Source organism: Xenopus laevis, chromosome 2L (genome assembly GCF_017654675.1).
Source record: "Xenopus laevis strain J_2021 chromosome 2L, Xenopus_laevis_v10.1, whole genome shotgun sequence".
NCBI lineage: Eukaryota > Metazoa > Chordata > Amphibia > Anura > Pipidae > Xenopus > Xenopus laevis.
The window spans coordinates 116,493,903-116,516,504 of NC_054373.1; the positions used below are offsets into that span (position 1 = coordinate 116,493,903).

Consider the following 22,602-nt stretch of genomic DNA (forward strand, 5'->3'; position numbering starts at 1 on the left):
CCTTTATTAGCTCTGGGGCCTCACCACACAGACTGCTATTTTATAATAAACAATACTCTATATGCATTTTACATTTACTTATCAGAATCACACATTTAGCTGTATCTGACTTCATGCATACTTCCTTCACCCATCATGGAACAGGGAAGCATCACAGAACAGTTTCCTTTTTTAGACAGTTGTGGCCTGTATTCTACTTGCAGGAAGGTGATGGTTTAGTAGATTACACATGTAAAGGCTATTGGCTAAAGGCTATTGCTCAGGGTGTGCATAAATATAAATTTATATTTTGATATACATATATACATTGCACAGTGCTGTGGAATATTTTTTTTGTTTTTTTTTATAAATATGTGTTGATAATATTTGCGTTTTTTTAATGTACTTTATACTGGGGGAGGGGTACTATGCTTTTTCTTTTGGTAAAGGGGAATTCCTGCTTTGGCATCTCTTCTGTTATTAAAATGTATGAATATAATGCTTTCATTTTAACGGTTTTCTATAGTGATGTGCTGGTTAACTCGCCCGACCCTAACCCCACAAAACCTTAACCTGCACCCAACCCTAACCTGCAAAATGTTCCCATTGTAGGACCTGCGCCCTACCCATACCTGCGTCTTCTCACTCTGTATGTTACTTTTGTGCACTGCTCTAGTTCCAAGACAGGGGATCTTCAGGAGCAGTGTAGGAGTGTACTTCCCCAGCCTGACCCGCACCCATATTTCAACCCAAACCCGCCCAACCAATGGTCAAGCTATGGGTCGCTATGGGTTTCAGGTCAACCCACACATCCCTAGTCTATGGTCCCTAAAGCTGTAACTATGTATGAACATTGTTCCTGCCACTGGCAACAATTTCAAATATTTTTTTGTTATAATTTTAATTTCTTCAGTGCATTCTGTCTAATTAAACTCTAACTTCTGTTGCTTAAAATGTGTGTGCTCATAAATAATAAAGAATGTTTAAATAATAAATGCTTTCCCTCATGAGTACCTTTTGTGTCCCACACTTTTCTCTCCCTGGTTACATTTTCTAATGCACATATGGACACCGTGATCAGATGTGAGGTTTTGATTGGGAAATAATATGTAGATCTAATTGGGACTTAATCAGTATGTTGACCTAAAGCAGTTACATTGCTTTAAGTTGGGTTGAAAAAAAAGTCCAAGTTCAACCCCTCTAGATGAACCCCAGTAAATTCCACTTCTGTGAAGAAATATAGGACTCTAAAGGAGGAATGCAATTAAAAATCATAAGAGATGTTTAAAATGGAGTTTTTGCAAATGTTTAGCGCTGCTCACAAAGCAAAATCATTTGCTTGTGAATATTACATCGCTAAACAAAGCTACCTGCTTTGGAGTTTCGTGAAATATTTTGTAGCAAAGTACATGTGGCCATTTTGAAATTTTATTACATACACTGCGAATGTTCGCAAAATCAATTTGGACACAAACTTTGTTGTTGAGGTCTGTAATCAGTCAAAAAGGGCACAAACATGGTCACAAACAGTGCAAAAAACTTTTGCAAAGTCCATTGGGAATAACGAAATATTCCCCCATTTGTGCTTAAATACAATAAAGAGATCATATAAAAAAAAGTAAACTGACCCCAGAAAATCATATATTTTCAAACTATTCCTGATTAATTCAAAAAGGGTTAAATATGTATTTTCTTTCAACACTAGCAAATAGCAAAGCTTTGCTAAACTTAGCAGCATTTATGAAGTGTCTGAAAATTACCTGAAGCTTGCATTTAAACTCCCACATGCCCACTTATCTTAGAATAAAAGTGCCTTCCAGCTGGTAGAACATGGGTCACAATAAATTCTCCATCCCAGATGGGCCCCTGCTAAGTGGAGGAGGAAGGGAGAGAGCGTTTTGCAATCTACACCTCTCTGCTCCTGTGTGAAAACAAAAAATAGGACGCCAGAGCTCCTTGCAAACAAAACAAAAGGGGTTTTATTAAACCCATACAAATCTTACAGCATTTAAAAGAGAGGCAGCATTATTGTTGTCAGATACAGTCTCGGCTAGAGCAGGGTTCTATGAAACCACTGTGGAGACACATGGCAGGTAACCGTTGTCCTGGATGCTTATGTCCTTGAGGTATTCCAGGAGCAACTGTGAGGACACCCCTTTAAGGTTAACAGTTAGTGGTTTACATCCCCTTCAGTGAAATCTGTTTAGGGAACAATATGTTAGGCCTAAATCCCTTCAGCACTGAGACCCCTTGATTTTAGACTAGTAGTACCCAAGGTGGGCTACATCCAGCTTTCAATCATTTTGTGTAGCACAAAGCTGTTCTTTCTTACTTTATTATTGTTTGTTCCTAGAAATGCTAGTCCTATATCTGAATAAATCTCATTCATGGGGTAACAGATTCATTGCTTAACTCCAGGGAATTGATGCCATCTAAGCTGTGCCTTCCTTTTCAACCCTGTGCAGAAAAAAATAACTGTGCTTAACATGCTGCTTAGAAGTAACACATTAAGAAACAATCCAACAAACACAAAGTAGTGCTACACAAACACTCTCACCGCTTTTTGCAGCGTCTGGTGCCGAATGTGACTCTGCCCAGGTCTGATTCATGTACAAGAAAATATTTCAGCAGCACTCCGATTATGGTGAAAAAATTGTTTATTCGTGCCTCAAGCTAAGCGACGTTTCGAGCTTTTCCAGCCCTTTATCAAGCTTACAAACAATGGCATGCTGGTTTGAATCTACTATACCTGTATTTGTAAATATTTTGTCCAGGTTTCACAACCTAGAAATTTTTTATTTTAAAAACATCCCAAAGAAGCAGACTAATATATTTTCATTTTCTATTGCTGACGCTTCTATCATTATGGAAATTCTAAACATTTTTTAATTGCTGATATATATTCTGCCAAAAACTTCATGTTGCAGTTGGCCAGCCCTACTTGCTGACATTGAACTAAGCTGTAAATTAAATGTTGTTCAGTGTGACTGAAGCTTTGCCATTTGCACCCTGGTGAACAGAGGGATTGATCCGTGCGTGAAAATAAATAGCATTAATTTAACACAAAGTGAGGAAGCTCAGCATCTCAGAAACACATTTTATGCAAACTGCCAGTGTTTTGAAATACACACTAATGTTTAATACTGTGACATACTGTTATTAAAACCAAAATAAATTTATGTTTATCAAGCTGCATTCCTCATTGACAGCAATACTAGTATGAAATCTATTCTCGTGTCCTGGATTCTAGGCATGGATCATTCTTTATGTATAAGAAAAAAAAATTGGAATCTCTTAATAGTCTTATATTATGATTTAATTGTATATGAATCCTACTGTTAGGGATCCATTTTCTTCTTTAGAAGATGTTTACCAAATTTGCTAAACTGGAGTGAAGCCAAAATGCTTGCTTAGACCTGATAGGTACCCACAAAATCAGTGATGCATGCATGTTCATATTGATTGGCTTGTTTGCCCTGAATCACTGTCTGACCTGTCCCTGATTTGAGTCTTTATTGCAGGTCCATAGCCTATGAGGACTAGAAAAATGTATAGCCATGCCATTTTCATGTACAAGGAAGCACCTGTCAGGCAAATGTTGCTTGAAAATAAAGACTGCCATGCCACATCTCATTGCTTGCACAATCACTGTCAGTTGATTGCCCTAGAAGTCAGTGGACGTGATTTCAGCCAATATGGCTCTGCATATTTAGGCTACTTAAAAAACAGTGATAATAATGCTCAAAAACTTCCCAGGTGCCTTACTAAGTGTTTATAACAGGGGTGTCCAGCCTTTTGGCTTCCCTGGGCCACATTCGAAGAAGAAACATTTTCTGGGGCCACACATGAAATACATAACAATTCTGATTTCTAAAAATAAAGGAAATATACAGAAATAAACTACAATACCAGCTGGATAACCAGATTGAGCTATACACTGGAATATGGGACATATATAGATCAACCTTCTCCTTTGATTACTAATTGGGCAATGGGCAGTCCCCCTAGGTCACCACATTGTTACAACCTCGCATAGTAAGCCTATTCCTAACAATGGGGCTCATTTATCAACACTGGGCAAATTTGCCCATGGGCAGTTACCTATAGCAACCAATCAGCGATTAGCTTTTAAAAGCCAGCTGCAAGTAGAACAATGAATGCAGCAATCTGATTGGTTGCCATGGGTTACTGCCCATGGGCAAATGTGCCCAGTGTTGATAAATGACCCCCAATGACAACACAATGACAGCAGCCAGCCATAAATATTGGCCCAAAATATGTACCTGTGCCAGCCTTAAAAATTGCCCCAAATCTGTAACTGTGTCAGCCATGAAAATTGCCCCAAATCTGTAACTGTGCCAGCCATAAGACTTGCCCCCAAATCTGTACCTGTGCCAGCCATACAAATTTCCCACAAATATGTGCCTGTGCCAGCCATAAAAATTGCCCCCAAATCTGTACCTGTGCCAGCAGCCAGCCATAAATATTGCCCCCAAATAAGCACCTGTGCCAGCCATAAAAATTGCCCCCAAATCTGTAACTGTGTCAGCCATGAAAATTGCCCCCAAATCTGTAACTGTGTCAGCCATGAAAATTGCCCCAAATCTGTAACTGTGCCAGCCATAAGACTTGCCTCCAAATCTGTAACTGTGCCAGCCATAAGACTTGCCTCCAAATCTGTAACTGTACCAGCCATAAGACTTGCCTCCAAATCTGTAACTGTACCAGCCATAAGACTTGCCTCCAAATCTGTAACTGTGCCAGCCATAAGACTTGCCTCCAAATCTGTAACTGTGCCAGCCATAAGACTTGCCTCCAAATCTGTAACTGTACCAGCCATAAGACTTGCCTCCAAATCTGTAAGTGTGCCAGCCATAAGACTTGCCTCCAAATCTGAAACTGTGCCAGCCATAAGACTTGCCCCCAAATCTGTACCTGTGCCAGCTATACAAATTTCCCACAAATATGTGCCTGTGCCAGCCATAAAAATTGGCCCCAAATCTGTACCTGTGCCAGCAGCCAGCCATAAATATTGCCCCCAAAAAAGCACCTGTGCCAGCCATAAAAATTGCCCCCAAATCTGTACCTGTGCCAGCAGCCAGCCATAAATATTGCCCCCAAATCTGTACCTGTGCAGCCATATAAAAATTGCCCCCAAATCTGTGCAAGCAGCCAGCAATAAAAAAATTCCCCAGATCTGTACCTATGCCAGCAGGAACCATCGGAATAAGGTAGGCAGTCTGCAGCACCAGTTCTCTTCATTGCATGCCAGCTCTCCTCTCTCTCTGTTCACTGCAGAGTGCAGACAGTGATGGTGGTGATGTCGCCTGGATGCGCCACCTCCTGTTGAGAAGCGTTGTATGTGCGCAACCAAGCGTTTCAAACTGGGCCGCATCAAACTCCTTCTCGGGCCACGGGTTGGACACCCCTGGTTTATAATGTTTAAGATTAATATTTTAATAGTGCTGCACTAATGTTCATTTTTAATGTGAAACCTTTTCAATATTTTGGTATTGGCGATCTGTCAGGAGCTGTGGAACCATATAGTATAGATTATTCAGCAATAACATGATCCTTATCTTTGTAATGAAGGCAATATACTGGTTTATGAACAAACAGCATTTTAGTGGAACCAGGTTTGACCAAAAAGGTTTCAGTATACACTTCTGCTTTCATTTTTTATTAGTCAGGTTTCCCTTTTTATTGTTTTTAATTTTTGTTTAAGTAGTACAGTAACATGGCTAATGACTAATTAGGTATTTTGCATGTGCAGTGCATTTTGAATGATGGAAGGAAATATCTGATAAGTTGCTGGAAGGCACAGACAAGACCAAAGCGAATGTGGCCCGCAGATTTGGATATATGAAAAATGTTACAATACATTACACAGCACAAGATCATAAGGCAGTACCTAATGCACCTTGAGAAAGTTTGTGTCCCCATGTTGGCACAATATAAATATATTGTTATATATTTATATAAATATATCAATGATCCCTCTAAACTGTGCGCTCATGCGTGCACACAAATGTTGAGGCCATCGCACACAATAAATTGTGGGGTGCACAAAGGCCAGACCTTGAAATCATACAAACTGGAATTTTGCTGCACCACAGTAGCTGATGGTTCAGGTAATGTATGTTGTTCTACAACATACGTTAATCAACTGAATTCCAGACTTTAGATACTGACACACTGTAATTTAGCTTTATAGTGCTGGTGTAAAATGAGTGGTTGAGGTCTTTAAAGATAGTGCCACCAGGGACTGGATGTGCCAGTGCTGTTATTGATACCTGTCCTAACTACAGTTTTTTTGTTGTTTATTAAATTTCAGGTATGTCCTGTGTTCATCGCAAACCATATAAAGAAAGAGCACAAATTAAAAAAAAATAACTTGTGCAACTTTGCTGAAACTTTGCTAAGTGCATAAATGTTGAATAGGGTAGAGAGAACATTGTGGCAGACTAAAAATAATGTATGTCAAACAATTCTAAATATCACGTATCCTCTCCAACCAAGGATCCATTATGCCTACAGAGTGAAAGCAGAATTATAATTATGTTTATCTTTTCCAAAGAGAGTTAAGTCACAGTGTTTTATTAATTGGATCATGATTATTTCTGTGGTAGTGAGATTAAATTATAAGATTAAATGGGGCAGAGCATGATGACAATGATTAAAGGAGAAATAATTGTAAAATCAGGGTGGGGCCAAGTAGTTGGCCACCCTGCAGTGATTGTTGTCACTTACCTGCTACCCCCAGCTGGTGATCCTCTACTTTAAAAAAAAAAGTAGCAGTCCAAGGGACTATTTGCTGAGCTCTGCAGAGGAGTGCCAGCCCTGAGTAGCATGCAAGCAACTAGAGTCCTGTCTAAACCTAATGACACCGTTAAGTGACCCCACTGACTGTAGCTACGAAATCTACTGATGTGCTTCAATGCCTTTCCCTACCTCATCTGCTTTACAGAACTCTAGGACTGCATGTTACTGCAAATACAGAGCACTATGCAATTTGACTGCAGGAGATTAGCTTTGACCGCACAATCCTGCAGCATGTTGCTGGTGCTAGCTTTCGACTAGGCTACCTGTACTGTAAATGCAGTCAAAAAGGTTTTGTTTTTAGGCAAAATTGCCATTTTTTGTGTATGTTAGCAAATCACATAGTAAGAAAAAGTGAAAGGTACTTGTTTTCAGTTCAGGTAAAGATTTTCCAAAAGTGCACTTTAACGTAACAGGTAACTAACTCTAATTCATGTTGATGTGAGGGAGTGGAGTTGAAATCCCTTTTCTTCTGAAACTCAACCTTCTTCCCTACATCCTCTTGTTAGCATTTAGGCTGTGTGATTCTTTAACGGCTGCCTTTTTTCTTGAGAGGCTTCTTTTCACAGAGAACCGTTGCACAATGCAGATTTAAGTGAATGCAGATCTGAGGAAGTGATTTATGAAACAGCAAGCATCACTTCCTAAAAACCAGAACCGAAACATGCCTGGCTTTCCATAGCATTTCATCTATAGTGTTGCATAACTGTTTTGTCAGTGTGCCATATCTAAAATGTGTTGGAAACATCTTAGAATGAAGCACCCACTTTTCCTTTCATTGCATCATGTACAGACAGTCAATAGGATGTTGCAAAGTCTGAAAACCATCCCTCTGAATATCAAACACATACAGGTATTATTTAGTAAAGAGTACTATATGAATTAGTAGAATATCTCCCATCCAGATTGTGAGGCATTGTTGTACAAAGAGATGTGTTCTGCCGGCATCTCCCTCTCCCGTGTGTTCCACCTGTACATCCACTCACTGCTGTGACTGTAAGTGATGTCACATCTGACGCGTTTCGCTGTGGATGTCTTCTTCACAGATGGATTCCCTTTCCCTGCTGTCCACAGAGATACTGTTCAAGACACAAACAGATTTGTGTTGCAACACCCTGGTGACTGCACTGAATATTAACAATATTGCCTTAGGTTCTGTTATTTGTTTTTTTTTCCCCATAGCCTGTGGCACTGATCTATAATTGTATCTTGTATATAGCAACTTGCCTGGAAGTGACCGTACCGCACTCAACGGGAATACTTGTGAAAAATCTAAATTTATTGACAAAGAAATCTGATGTTTCATCAACTGTGCTTTTTCTCAAGGATAATCATACACACACTTTTAAGCAGGCAGAGCTTACTGTGTGCTCAGAACATTTATTTGTACTGTATGTGTGAATGTGCCTATTGCTTTTATAGATATTCTTCAGACATTCTTTCCAGTCAATGGAAAGTACCTCACCTACAGTAATTAATATGCAGTACAAAGCTGTTTAATGAAAAGCTCCAATGTTACAAAAAAAAAGGGTGCAGCACATCTGGCACAAGAAATGGAAGGTAAACCACTTGTAAAAGGGGGCGCAGTTTCACTATATTGTTCATTATTTTATATGGCGGTTATATAAAATTGTATTTTCAGCTGTCTTGTGAATGCTGTTTCTGTTTCTTTTTATTTACATTCTGGGTAGTTCATAAGAACCTATGCTAGTTAAACTTTACTGCTGGGAAAGTTTCCTGCAACATTCTTGTTCTTATACACACATCAGAGTGTGTGACCTGTGATTAGCTGCACACTTAAGCTGGCCATAGACGCAAAGATCTGATCGTACGAATCAAGGGTTCGTACAATTTTCGGACCATGTGTGGAGAGTCCCGATGATTTTAGTCCGTCGGCTGCGGGTAATATCTCTGTATTGTCGATCGTACGATTTTCAGAGGGAGATTGTCACTAGCTTTGGTCGGACATGACTTGCGTACGATTGCTGTCAGGGGCAGAACATCGGCTGATCTGTCCTTTTACTACTTTATTTGATCTGAATGGTTAGTGGCAGGTCGGGAGATGGGGACGTCTGATCATATGTTGATTCGTACAATCGGATCTTTGTGTCTGTGGCCAGCTTTAACGGGCCCTTTCTCTTTGGTACAAATTAAACATTTTAAGAGTGCACCAGGGAGCATCTCACACTTAGTACAATGTGAACCATGAGATCATTAAAACACAGATAAGTAGATAATACTCAGAACACAATACATAACTTTGCTTTGACAATTCGGATAATTCCGACGCTGGCGACAATTCTGACGCCCATTAAATTGTCGCTGGCGTCAAATATATTTTGACGCCAGTATATTTTCGCTGATGAATTCTTGCGGCAAATTTGCGAATTTATTCGCCCACGGCGAAAAACGAAATTTGCAAATTCGCGCCTAGCGAATAAATTCACCGATCACTAGTGATCAGCATTACAGCAGCTAATTCCTGTTAGCAGCAATTATTATTATTCCTTGTGCAGGGATAGGGTGGTAAGCCTGCCATTCAAGTAGCTCAGAAATACAGCAATGTATTTTCCTAAAGAGTCCTGATGAAATATAAAATTCAAAATGGATTTACCTTTTCTTGGTATTAATAATACAGTACTTGTACTCTATTGTAACTAAGCGAACATAAATCCTATTGGATGGATCAATATGTAAAAGTTTTTTCTAGTTTTTTTGGAAATCCAAACATTTTAAAAATAATAAATCCTATATGTGTATGGTGCCTTCATATTGCAGTGCTTTAGAGAGTAGATTGTAAGCTCTATTGGGGAAGAGACTAATGTGAATGGTTAAACAGACTTCTAACCCCTTTGCAACATTGCTGCCTAGTGAAAAGTGCCTTATGCACGTGCAATAGAATGCTGTTCTGAAAGTTCTCCATACACAGAATATGTTTAATTTATGACACGAAAGGCAGGGTTCATAAGGGGAAAGCACATGCGTGTCCTCATCCTGCCCCCTATCTGTACCCTAACGTGCATGTCATTCAGATATTCAGATATACATCTAGGGAGTGCTGGCAGATGCAGGATGGTAGCCTATAAGGACAGGGCTTTTGTAATCACGGCATTTCACATTCTGGTATATGTCCTCTAAGTTTTTCTGCTGTGTACTTAAAGTGGTTGTTCACCACTAAGTTTTAGTATGACGTAGAGAGTGATATTCTCAGACAATTTGCAATTGGGTTTTCATTTTTTATTATTTGTGTTTTTTGAGTTATTTAGCTTTTTATTCAGCAGCTCTTCAATTTTCATCTTAACCAATCTGGTAACTGCGGTCCAAATTACTCTAGCAACATGCATTGATTTGAATAAGAGACTGGAAGATGAATAGGAGAGGGTCTGAATAAATAACAATACATTAGTAGCCTTACAGAGCATTTGTCAGTGACGCCCATTTGAAAGCTGCAAAGTGTCCGAATAAAAAGGCAAATAACTATAAAACTATAAAAAATAATGAAAACCAATTGAAAAGTTGCTTAGAATTAGCACATTCTATAACATAGTAAAAGTTACCTTAAAGGTGAACAGCCCCTTTAAACAGATACTGTCAATCACATCCATTAATAGAGCTGCTCCAGCAGAATTCTGCACTGAAAATCCTTTTCTCCAAAGAGCAAACAGATTTTTTTATATTTAATTTTGAATATATATATATATATATATATATATATATATATATATATATATATATATATATATATATATATATATATATATATATATATATATATATATATATATATATATATATATATATATATAGCAATGTGTGGCTGGTGCACACGGTGAAAAGATCACATGCCTGTGTGCTGGTTCAAAACAAATAATAATATTATTAGATAGAAGAACAAACCGCACCAACCAGGGCTTAATATAAAGACAAAGTGTCAAAATTTATTTTCAACGTTTCGGCTCAGTGGCTCGAGCCGTCTTCAGGAGTAAAAAATATCGTGTACAAACATACAAGTTTAAATAGTCAAAAAGCTCGCCAAACCATAAAGTGACGTGTACAGCTTGATAGTGCAAAGGTTAACCCCTTTTCGTGACGTAATTATTGCCGTGATAGTTAAATATGTGTGTCTCTTCCTGCCCGTGAACAGCAAATAATGGCATAATACGTGTGAAACAAAAAATTATTATGCCCAACCATTAGTGACGCTAAAAAAGAATCTGCTGCCGTAAGGTAGTACAGATCTAGTAAAATCAAAACCGCGTACCACCGATCCTCCCTATACAGGGAAAATCCGGTGTTTGCGGTCTGCTCGTGCCGTATGTCATCTGCGAAGCGCTTACCTCCATTGCTATCGCCTCCTTCGCAGGTACGGAGCGTGTACTTGGTGTGCAGTCCTGTTAATCTCCCATGTCGTGACAGCGATCTTAGCCTGTATTCGGTGGGAGTGTATTACGCCAGTGGTGTCAAGCATATCAGTCTCGCCTCTACTCATTGGTTACATACCGCCATACTGTATAAACCCTTAGCCTGCACCGGCTGATTCGAAACAGCGGAGTGCCAGAACTGCCTACCGAATTTCACGCACAAGACGGAGACCGGCAGGGTTGTTCGTTGGCACCTCCGTTTTACTCACAATATGCACAGTGTTCATCTAGGTACAACCGTGCCTTAAGCAATCAGGGCATCTCGTTCTCCATTAGTATTTAGAGTTGTGAGGGTACTTCTTGCAAAGACATCGCCCTAGGGAAACTCCACAGCGCACTCTCTGAATGCTTACAGGTAAGTTGTCGTTTCTTTTTCACAGGCACTGCACCACACGCTCCGAGCCCTGCAAGAGGCCCTTAACCTACTATGCGCCAGATGTTCATATCAGCAGAAGTTGTCACAAAACCTGAAGGATAATCGAAAAAGCAAATCAGGGTTATTACTATGAACCCAATTGTGTCAAGGAGCATACTAAAGTAATCAAAAAAATAAATAAATAAATAACGGAAAATTAACCATCAAGAAGGGGGGTGGGAAATTTATGTCAGCCTAAGGAACAGGAACAAGTTACAAGTATCTCCCCTTGGAGGAGGTAATTTTGTGATATTGACAATGTAGCCATATAGGCACCAATCAGCACAAAGGTTACATTTTAGTTACATTGTTATATAACATGGAAGTGTTTATGTCCACACTGTTTCTTCCTTTGGCAATAAAAATTGAAAAACGGCAAAGTCTCATTATTGTGTATTGATTTCACCAAGTCCATTAGGGAAACTTGCACTCTCAAGGGAAAAAAAAGGAGGAAAAAACAAAAAGACAAGAGAAAATATATAAATGCAGTCAGAGGTCAAAAGAAAGGAGACATCGGAAGAGTCTCATTCAATCCTTTGGGAGCCAAAACATCCAATTTGTAAATCCACCTGGATTCTTTTTGTGTCAGTAATAGATCCCTATTACCCCCTCTTCTTGGGATTGGTACGTGATCAATCAACATATGTCTGAATTGTGGTAATGAATGTCCCAACCTTAGCCAGTGCTTAGCCACTGGTTGCTCAGCATTGCCAGTCGACAAAGCCGCCCGAATTGCACTTCTATGATTGTTCATCCTCTCTCTGTAAGTAGTTGATGCCTTACCTACATAATGTAATCCACACGGGTTGGGACATTCATTACCACAATTTATATATTCTCTCTTGTCTTTTTGTTTTTTCCTCCTTTTTTTTCCCTTGAGAGTGCAAGTTTCCCTAATGGACTTGGTGAAATCAATACACAATAATGAGACTTTGCCGTTTTTCAATTTTTATTGCCAAAGGAAGAAACAGTGTGGACATAAACACTTCCATGTTATATAACAATGTAACTAAAATGTAACCTTTGTGCTGATTGGTGCCTATATGGCTACATTGTCAATATCACAAAATTACCTCCTCCAAGGGGAGATACTTGTAACTTGTTCCTGTTCCTTAGGCTGACATAAATTTCCCACCCCCCTTCTTGATGGTTAATTTTCCGTTATTTATTTATTTTTTTGATTACTTTAGTATGCTTCTTGACACAATTGGGTTCATAGTAATAACCCTGATTTGCTTTTTCGATTATCCTTCAGGTTTTGTGACAACTTCTGCTGATATGAACATCTGGCGCATAGTAGGTTAAGGGCCTCTTGCAGGGCTCGGAGCGTGTGGTGCAGTGCCTGTGAAAAAGAAACGACAACTTACCTGTAAGCATTCAGAGAGTGCGCTGTGGAGTTTCCCTAGGGCGATGTCTTTGCAAGAAGTACCCTCACAACTCTAAATACTAATGGAGAACGAGATGCCCTGATTGCTTAAGGCACGGTTGTACCTAGATGAACACTGTGCATATTGTGAGTAAAACGGAGGTGCCAACGAACAACCCTGCCGGTCTCCGTCTTGTGCGTGAAATTCGGTAGGCAGTTCTGGCACTCCGCTGTTTCGAATCAGCCGGTGCAGGCTAAGGGTTTATACAGTATGGCGGTATGTAACCAATGAGTAGAGGCGAGACTGATATGCTTGACACCACTGGCGTAATACACTCCCACCGAATACAGGCTAAGATCGCTGTCACGACATGGGAGATTAACAGGACTGCACACCAAGTACACGCTCCGTACCTGCGAAGGAGGCGATAGCAATGGAGGTAAGCGCTTCGCAGATGACATACGGCACGAGCAGACCGCAAACACCGGATTTTCCCTGTATAGGGAGGATCGGTGGTACGCGGTTTTGATTTTACTAGATCTGTACTACCTTACGGCAGCAGATTCTTTTTTAGCGTCACTAATGGTTGGGCATAATAATTTTTTGTTTCACACGTATTATGCCATTATTTGCTGTTCACGGGCAGGAAGAGACACACATATTTAACTATCACGGCAATAATTACGTCACGAAAAGGGGTTAACCTTTGCACTATCAAGCTGTACACGTCACTTTATGGTTTGGCGGGCTTTTTGACTATTTAAACTTGTATGTTTGTACACGATATTTTTTACTCCTGAAGACGGCTCGAGCCACTGAGCCGAAACGTTGAAAATTAAATTGACACTTTGTCTTTATATTAAGCCCTGGTTGGTGCGGTTTGTTCTTCTATCTAATAATATATATATATAATTACAGGTAAGAGGTGATGGCACTCACAGGGTTTGCAGAAAAAACAACGTTTATTAATCCAACGTTTCGGTCCCACACAAGGACCTTTCTCAAGGAAATATATATATATATATATGTGTGTGTGTGTGTGATAATTGTAGGTAAGGAACTCTGAGTTGAATAGATTCTAGATCTACAAGCCAACTTGTAGCAAATCATGATCAAGTCCACTGATTCTCATCATCTGCCTAATTTAAATTTAATAAAGTGTATCTCGGTTTCATCCAACATTGTAATGTGAATAAATCCATCAGGGTGTTCAGTCCACCGACAAACATTCTTGCTTTTTGACAGCTGACTCAAATTTGGACAGCTATAGATAGATGGATAGTGCTATTTCAAGATGTTATAATGCCAGTCAGACTGCGTGTAGGGATGTTTATAGACTATCCAGGAAGCTTTGTACAAAAGTCTGAAGCTTGGCATTCTGCTGGCCCTCTGCCATGCTATCTTTGTCTCTCATCAGTGGGAATCTCACTGACTTCACTCTCTGGGAGCTGTAAGTGTTGTATTTATCTGTCTTGGGTAACAGAGCTGTGGAAGTTGGATGCCCAAGTAAGTGTTGGCTTTATCTGCTGTCTTTATACAAAATCTGCTGCTGCCTCACCAATTTTGGCATCCGTGACCTGCTCATTCCAGTTATTTTATATTTAGCACTGTAAATAGAAGGGCCTGCCCATTTATGTGAACTTAGATATAATGTGGGATCTAAACTAACAAAGTTTTATATCATGGGTGCATACCTTTCAGAACCCTGAGGGATTTATGCATGAAATAATAATACAGTACTATGGTTAAGAAACTACATATATACAGCATCAGACTCCGTAGTACAGGTGTCTTAAAAGACACACAAAATGACTAGTATATTATTATATATTATATTTATACATTTATCTGATAAGACATTTGAATATTCTGTACTGCAGTCATTTTATTATAAAGCAAGATTAATAAGGAAAGTTGGCCAAATCAGTGGAAGCACAAAAGCTGAAAGTTTGGGAGGGAACACTGAAACCCATTTTATTTTGGGTGGGAAACAACACATCATATTAAATACAGTTACATGGTTGTGAAAAATGTAATATGCCATCTTAATATAAAAACTGTTAATCTGTGCTTTAGGCATTAAAGATTACGAACAGCAGCACGGTTCCTCTAAGCTAATAAAGCTTAATTTTCTTTCTTATCGGGTAACTGTGCTGCTGTTCATCATCTGTTGTTTGTATTGTTCCTAAGGTCAAGGGACACCAAGAAATGGGCAGCCTTTTCCTCGAAGAGACAAAGGGGAAAATTTAGTTAAGGTTGAATATCGAGGGTTAATTAACCTTCGATATTCGACTGTCGATATTTAGAACGAAAAATCGTTTGATCGAACGATTAAATCGTTTGATCGAACGATTAAATCCTTCGAATCGCTCGATTAGAGGGAATTTAATCCATTGGTTGAATGATTTTCATTCGAGGATTAGAAAGCCTATGGTCGATGGTCGATGGTCGATGGTCGAAGCAGCCAAAAAAAACATTCGAAATTGGAAGGTTTTTTTTTTCTCTTCCTTCACTCAAACTAAGTAAATGGGCCCCATATAGTGGTGAGTTGGGAGTTGCCTTTATCTTTCTATGCTTGCATGCTTTATGGCTGGGATTATAAATATCCAGTTTAAAAATACCACTAATATTTTAACAGAAGACCATTTGATATTCTTTATTGAAACTAGGCTATACTAAATGTACCCTGGAGCTATGACAGGACAAATTAAAGCTTGGTGCACTGCAACTAATGGCCATAAAATCTAGATTCCAGAAATGGTGCATTCTGCCCTTTTTACTTTATGCAATTTCAAAGCAGTGATCATAGGCATAGGTTAAATGGCCCACATCAGCAGATGCCTGCCCTTGTATATAATACTTCTCTGCTACTTTGCTAAAAAAAAATGTTGAACAGATTAGACAAGTTATTTTTTAACGCAAATTATATATCGAGCCACAATGCAATTTCCAGTAATGAGTTCTTGTTGTTGTTTAGTTAAGTGGTTGACATTCATAGCAATTGTTGATGGAAGTTAGGAGAATTTATATTTTTACTGTGTTGAGACCCTCTCACAGAGAGCAAATGGTTTATATGAGCCAGTACCTGCAAATGCTGTTTGTAGTCACCTCACTCACCTTATAACAACACCTCCTTACATTTTGTTTTTCGTTTACACATAACAGGTATCATTTATTTTGATAATAGACTTTATAGGCTGTGTTCCTAGTGTGTATAGTAAATTGAAAATCTTTGCTTGCAGCAAAGTGTGTTGATGTTACGAGCATGCCACTGTAAATCAATGCAAACTTTTAACTGTTTCTGAAATGTAAGAGTTTAGCTCTATTGGGCTTTCATTTAAGTAGTGCTACTACTATTGTCTTGCAATGTAACTTAATATGCTACTTAAAATGTGCAATTTATTGTTTGCCTGTTAAATGGCTTATAAATGTTTTAGCAAGATTTGTTTTTTAATAGTGATGAACACTACATTTATCTGATATACCGTATATACTCGAGTATAAGCCGTCCCGAGTATAAGCCGAGGTACCTAAATTTACCTCCAAAAACTGGGAAAGCTTATTGACTCGAGTATAAGCCGAGGGAAATGCAGCAGCTTCTGGTAATTTTCAATCAAAAAATTGATGGTTTCTGCTCCCATTGGAGGTGCCAGCGTCTAGTTTTTGGATGCTGGCGACCATTCTTGGAGACTATTCTTGGACGCCGGCGACTATTCTTGGACGCCGGCGACCGTTTTTGCGCTTGACCCGAATATAAGCCGAGGTAGAGTTTTTCAGCATATTTTGGGGGCTGAAAAACTCGGCTTATACTCGAGTATATACGGTACTTAAAAAGTTTTTCCACTGAACAAAATAATTATGTGTTGGATTTTTTTTTTTGTTTATTTCAACTAGGCGAAGCAAAAAATCTTCCATCTTATCCTGGGCCTAACAAGATGCGTGACTGCTTCTGTACTGTAAACCTGGACCAGGAGGAGGTGTTCAGGACCAAGATAGTCGAGAAATCACTTTGGTAATACATATTTATTGCTAAAATGTTATAATATAACAAGGAGACCTCTATGTTGGCATAGTTAACCTGGGTAGTTCTTTCTCCCACTGTAGATACTGTTAGCGCTGCTACTGTTTATACTATTATACTTATATATTATATTTATATTATTTATACTATTGTTGCATTTCAGGTTAGTGGCTTGTAAGAAAGTGTTGCCTGGGGCAAAGGCAATTTATCCTTTGAATAATATATCCCTCTTAAAGGGGCAGTTCACCATTAAGTTCACTTTTGTTATGTTATAGAATATTTTAAAGAAACTTTTCAATTGGCCTTCATTTTTTCTTTTTTATTGTTTTTAAATTATTTGCCTTCTTCTTTGGGCTCTTTCCAGTTTTTAGTCACTAACTCCATCTAAATAAACAAATGCTCTCTAAGCTACACATTTATTGTTATTGCTACTTTTTATTACTACTAAGGCCCTCTTCTATTCATATCCAGTGTCTCATTCAAATCAGCGCATCATTGCTAGGGTAATATGGATACTAGCAACCACAAATAGGAGAGCTGCTGAATAAAAAGTTAAATAACTCAAAAACTACAAATAATAAAAATTAAAAACCAATTGCAGATTGTCTCAATATCATTCTCTGCATCAAACTAAACTAAAAGTTAAAGGTGAACAACCCCTGTAAAGTGAGACAAACCCCAGAATGGAAAGGCAAGACCATTCTGTCTTACATGATATGTACGATCAGTTGTTTACAAGCAGTTTTCTGAGTGCTTTTAATGCAATGTGCCTTGTTTCCAGAGAGCCAGTCATGGGGTACTGTGCACTTCAGGCCCACTGTGATTTAAAATGCTATTGTTTGTGAGTATCACAAGGTGTACTTTTATCCAGATTATAGCAAAGGAAAATACTGCAAGTTATCAGACATACTATTATGTTGTTCATTCACAAGATACCTATACCCTCCCTATTCTTTACTATGTCCCAGGCCTGGACTGGCAATCTGTGATGACATAGAAATTCACACCTTAGGGGGTTGGTGGGGACTTTTTGGGCCTCTTTGTGGGCTGTTTGGGCCTCTGTGTACCTGAAATGGCAGGGCCTATTTTGCTTCTCAGTCCAGACCTGATTGGTCCCCATGTTTCTGTACCTGTCATACATTTACTCAATACCTGCTAATCTGTGTGCCGCTTTACAGACTATGTTTTTTGTAATGCTCTGAGGTAATAAGATCAGTTTGGTTAAGAGGGGCATTACTTACCCGCCAAAGAACAAAGATTGTCTTGACATGGTCTGCCTTATAGTCTTTTTTTGCTTCTACTTTACTTTCCTACTTCTCCAAGTTGCATGCTGACCATCCCACATTGTGGCAAACGGCCATATCATATTGGTCTGCTCTAAACTTGACCAAGTGGCATAGGTGGAAAAAGTTAACCCGGACTGGTCTCAACACCCCTGATTATGACACCACTGCTCTGGTATGGGTAAGTGTCCAAGCAGTAGCTATATACAGTCTCGGGAAAGGCCCTGTACACTGAAATTGTACAAGATTATTTTGCTGTTGCCCCTGTGCTCAGTGACTGCATAGATGACACCGCAGAAAAGTCACTTGACCACTTGAGCAGCAAAGCTTTACCTGCCAAACTGAATGATATTCAGTGGCTCTCTCTGCATGGGAAGCTCAAGGTGAGCAGTAGCTACCATCAACTTCCTAGACAGGACAGGGTGTACCTCTGGGGATGCGCCATTGAGGAGACTCAAAGCCATTTTTTGGTCCATTGCCCTGTGTCAAAAGCCATCAGGTGTTCCCTAGCTACAGAGTTGCAGATTTCTCCTCTGAAGGTTGCAGGACATCGTCACCTGGCCTATGGAATCTTGGACAACTCTGTATACAGTGCTGACCATACCTACCTCATTGTGTTGGTGTTTAAGTACTTTCTTTGGCGTTTCCAATGCAAGCAAACTATGGGTCATCCAAACCCTTCTGTAGACCGTATAGTAAGGGCAATTGTAAGTGAGCTGACCAAGCTTCACATTCCAGTACCATGATTGCAGAGCACACATTTACCACCCTTATTTTGCTTGTGGTTGGCTTCAGGCCCAGACTGGCAATCTGTGGGTTCTGGAAAATGCCAAAGGGGTTGTCATAAGATGCCATAGAAAGTCACTATTTAGTGGGCTGGTGTACTTAGAATGGGCCTATTTTGACTCCCAGTCCAGACCTGGTTAGCTTGGATGCCAGTTATTCTTGGCCTCAATTTGGCTCACAAATCCACAAAATGTATAACCACAATTCCTTTCCCTGTTATTACATAAATACCTTCTATGACATGGTTGTGCAGGTTATTCTGCACTCAAAGCCTTTTACACCTGATTTGGTTTTATATTATGAGTGGAAGCCGCCATGTTAATGTACACCTTCAAAGTATAACAAACACGTCATCCATTGGATCTTGTTCCTTTTCCTCCAATGTATAGTTTTCTAGGAATCCCAAAATTCCTATGAAGTGATTTTAAAGTGGGGTGAAGCTATACCTCCTAACTGTCCCATTTTTCGAGGGACAGTCCCGATTTTGACTGCTCAGCCAACTTAATTAAACAAGAGGCTTTTTGGAAGAGAACTCAAAATACTCAGCAACTGCACCTGATACATTTGTAAGTATTTAAGATAAGCAAAGATACAATTGTAACTATTTATTTAAGATAAGCAGGTCTTTTGGGAGAAGTGAGACTTACAGCTTAAAGGGCATTTCACCTTCATTAGCAAAACTGTTTTGTGTGTAAAACCCTAAACCCCTCCCAGAAATGTGTGCAGACCTTCCATAACCTGCCAAATTTTGTAATTGGGCATGCAATTTTCGGGGGTGTTGCCACAAAATGGACGTGGTCAGCGCAGCATAACTCTTTGTCACTCTTAGGTATGCAAAGCTAAAAAGACACAAGTTTTCAGAGCAGTCTGCTCTCAGGAGTATGTTTATTATACTGTGTAAAACTAAATTCGCTGAAAAACGGTGTAAAAAGCTGTGTAATGACAAAATGGATTTGGGAAAATTTGCCTCCAACAGCAAAAGCACACAATAGAGCATTTTTTTTTTTTTGTATTTTAAGTGGTGAATTGGTAGTTCTTCCTTTAACCTCTTAACAACCAAGAGAGTGCAAGCACAACTTTTTGTTACAGCAGTACTGCAATTGAATATGGCCCATATGCTCAAATTATACTGCTCCTCCTTTGGTTACTTATACATTATAGCGTATTTGATAGGTTTAATACACACTACAGCTCAGTGGCTCACTGGGTTTCTCTGGGTCCTGGTTCTGGTCCTGAGTTCTATACCAGCCTGGGCAAAACAAGAAGTTTGTATGTTCTCTCCGCGTCTGTGTAGGTTTCTTGCCACACTCCAAAAACATACAGTACTTGTAGGTTAATTGCTCTTGATGATAAAAGTGCCCCTGCTGTGTGTAAATGTAACATGGACCTTAGATTGCAATAGTATCGCAAGAGCAGGGGCACATGTGTGTGATGTATAAACTCTATAATGCACTGAATACAGGATTCTTTTCATGCTTTGTCTGATATTGATCATCTCCAACTACATTGATCCCAGTGGTGGCCAATAAAAAGGGCAACCATTTAAGAGTTTTTAACTTTGTAGGAAGATGCTGTTAAAATGTTGTCCCATGTATAATGAAGTAGTAGCATTTTTAATGAGTCTGATGAAAGTGAGCATGGACACTTTTTAGTAGCTTTATGAAAAGAAATGATGTATGCCATTTAATATATTGATATGTATGAGTGCAGAGGATGTTTTGCTTTGGTATATATTAACTTTGTGGTCATAACCCAATTACTCCCCCTTCTAATGGTTTAAAATTGTTGAGCATAACTTTACCTTTTTTATACAGGAGCAGTGGCCAGCTCCATGTTGTAGCTCCCATCATTCCCAGCTACAGTCATGGTGATCCCAGTGGTGGCCAATTAAAGGGCAACCATTTGGGAGCTTTAACATTGAAAGTGAGTAAGTTGCAGGTAAAGCTTAGTCCCCCTGGCCATGCCAGGGATGGCTTTGACATAGTTGGCCAGCTTAAATATATTGCAATATATGAACAAACAATCCCTGTTTTGTATAAAGAGGAGGGCATTATTTAGTAGCTTAATGTAGAAAAAGTCTTTTGGTGTCGTTAGTGTATTAATAATGGTTTAAGTGCCCTTTGATTTTATCTTCATGATTCGTCCGATTGCCAGCCATATTTGGAGTTGCTCTTACATAAATCATTTATTTTCATCTAAGCAAATATAATATAGAGCTTGTTCAGATGGCCAAAACAAGGGGTCTTAAATTTTTTGGAGATGTTCATTTAAAGATTACAGTTTGTTTCCATTGATTGTCATTAACAGGATAAGAACTTCCACCTGTTGGGTAAGCTGCCTACATTAAGATTTCTTAGCAGGGCTCGCTCTTCTGAATAATTTATTTTTAATAGCAAAGTAATACTTCCAACTTGGAATCTGTTTCAATTTACTAAATTCTGTAGCCATGTTTTTTCACAATTGCTTACCAGCCAGAATTGGCAACAATGGCTTAGACTTAGGGTATGTTTGAAGTTCACACGAGGACCGATCTTGACCTCCTCCTCCCACAATTTCTGCAGCAGCTGCCTGGGCAATACATTCTGTTTATGTAGTTATATAACTGATCCATAATTGTAGTTAAATAGTGTTGAGAACAAATAAACAATGAACCTAAAAGTAGGCATTTATTTATCAGGGTATTGAAAGCACTTTTTCTCCCTTATGGGTTATTTCGTCATCTCGAAAAGTTTATATTTGTTTTATTAAATCCAGTTTTAATGCAAACTAAGAAAATGTGAATTCCCTAACATGTAAATGCCAATAGCTTAAAATAAAATCTAGAAATGTTTTTTTTGGCATCTGATGGATGACTCATATCACAGGTCACCAGGGGTTTTAGGTCAGCCTGCACATCACTCGTAGATATACCTGCAGTATCTGTTTTTCCCTTGTTATCCTCTGGCCTGGTAGTTCTGTCTTTTGATGACCATGTAGAAGAAGCTGATTAACAGACCTGCGAAGAGGGAAATTCTGCTACATTTGTTTCAAGAGACTGGGCCAACAGAGTAAAAAAATGCCTTTCAGTTGTAATTTCAAATACAAATAACTTGAAACCATTTACATTTTTAAAAACTGTATTGGAAACTTGCTTAGAATTTTGTATTTTCTATGATTAGAAAAAATGTTGTTCTGGGTTTATATCCCCTTTAATAAAGGCCTTTTTCTCTTCCCTTCTATTGCCAGTTCCCCACTGCCTCCATCCTTCACAAAGAAGTGGAGGAATGCAATGTTCAAATAATAATTGATAATTGTTTGTATTTTTTTTCCCCAGTCCATTCTATGGAGAAGACTTTTACTGTGAGATCCCTCGTAGTTTTCGCCATTTATCCTTTTACATATTTGACAGAGATGTTTTCCGGAGGGATTTAATCATGGGTAAGTGCCTTAAATATCGTGATTGAGAAACCCACCCTTGGAAAACACTTTTTTGTTGACAGAATATTTGCTGGAATTTCTGACAATTAACATT

At 39.0% G+C, this 22,602-nt stretch overlaps 1 protein-coding gene across 4 annotated transcripts in view; it reads left to right on the forward strand.

Annotated features, from left to right (window-relative positions):
• The window catches only part of rasa3.L (RAS p21 protein activator 3 L homeolog), a 110,343-nt gene that overhangs the window by 24,290 nt on the left and 63,451 nt on the right, over nucleotides 1–22,602 (forward strand). For 3 of the 4 annotated variants that reach the window (XM_041581022.1, XM_018245126.2, XM_018245127.2), the window contains exons 2-3: nucleotides 16,896–17,013; nucleotides 22,405–22,508. In XM_041581022.1, the coding sequence (XP_041436956.1) occupies nucleotides 16,896–17,013; nucleotides 22,405–22,508 (222 nt within the window). 4 annotated transcript variants of the gene reach the window in all.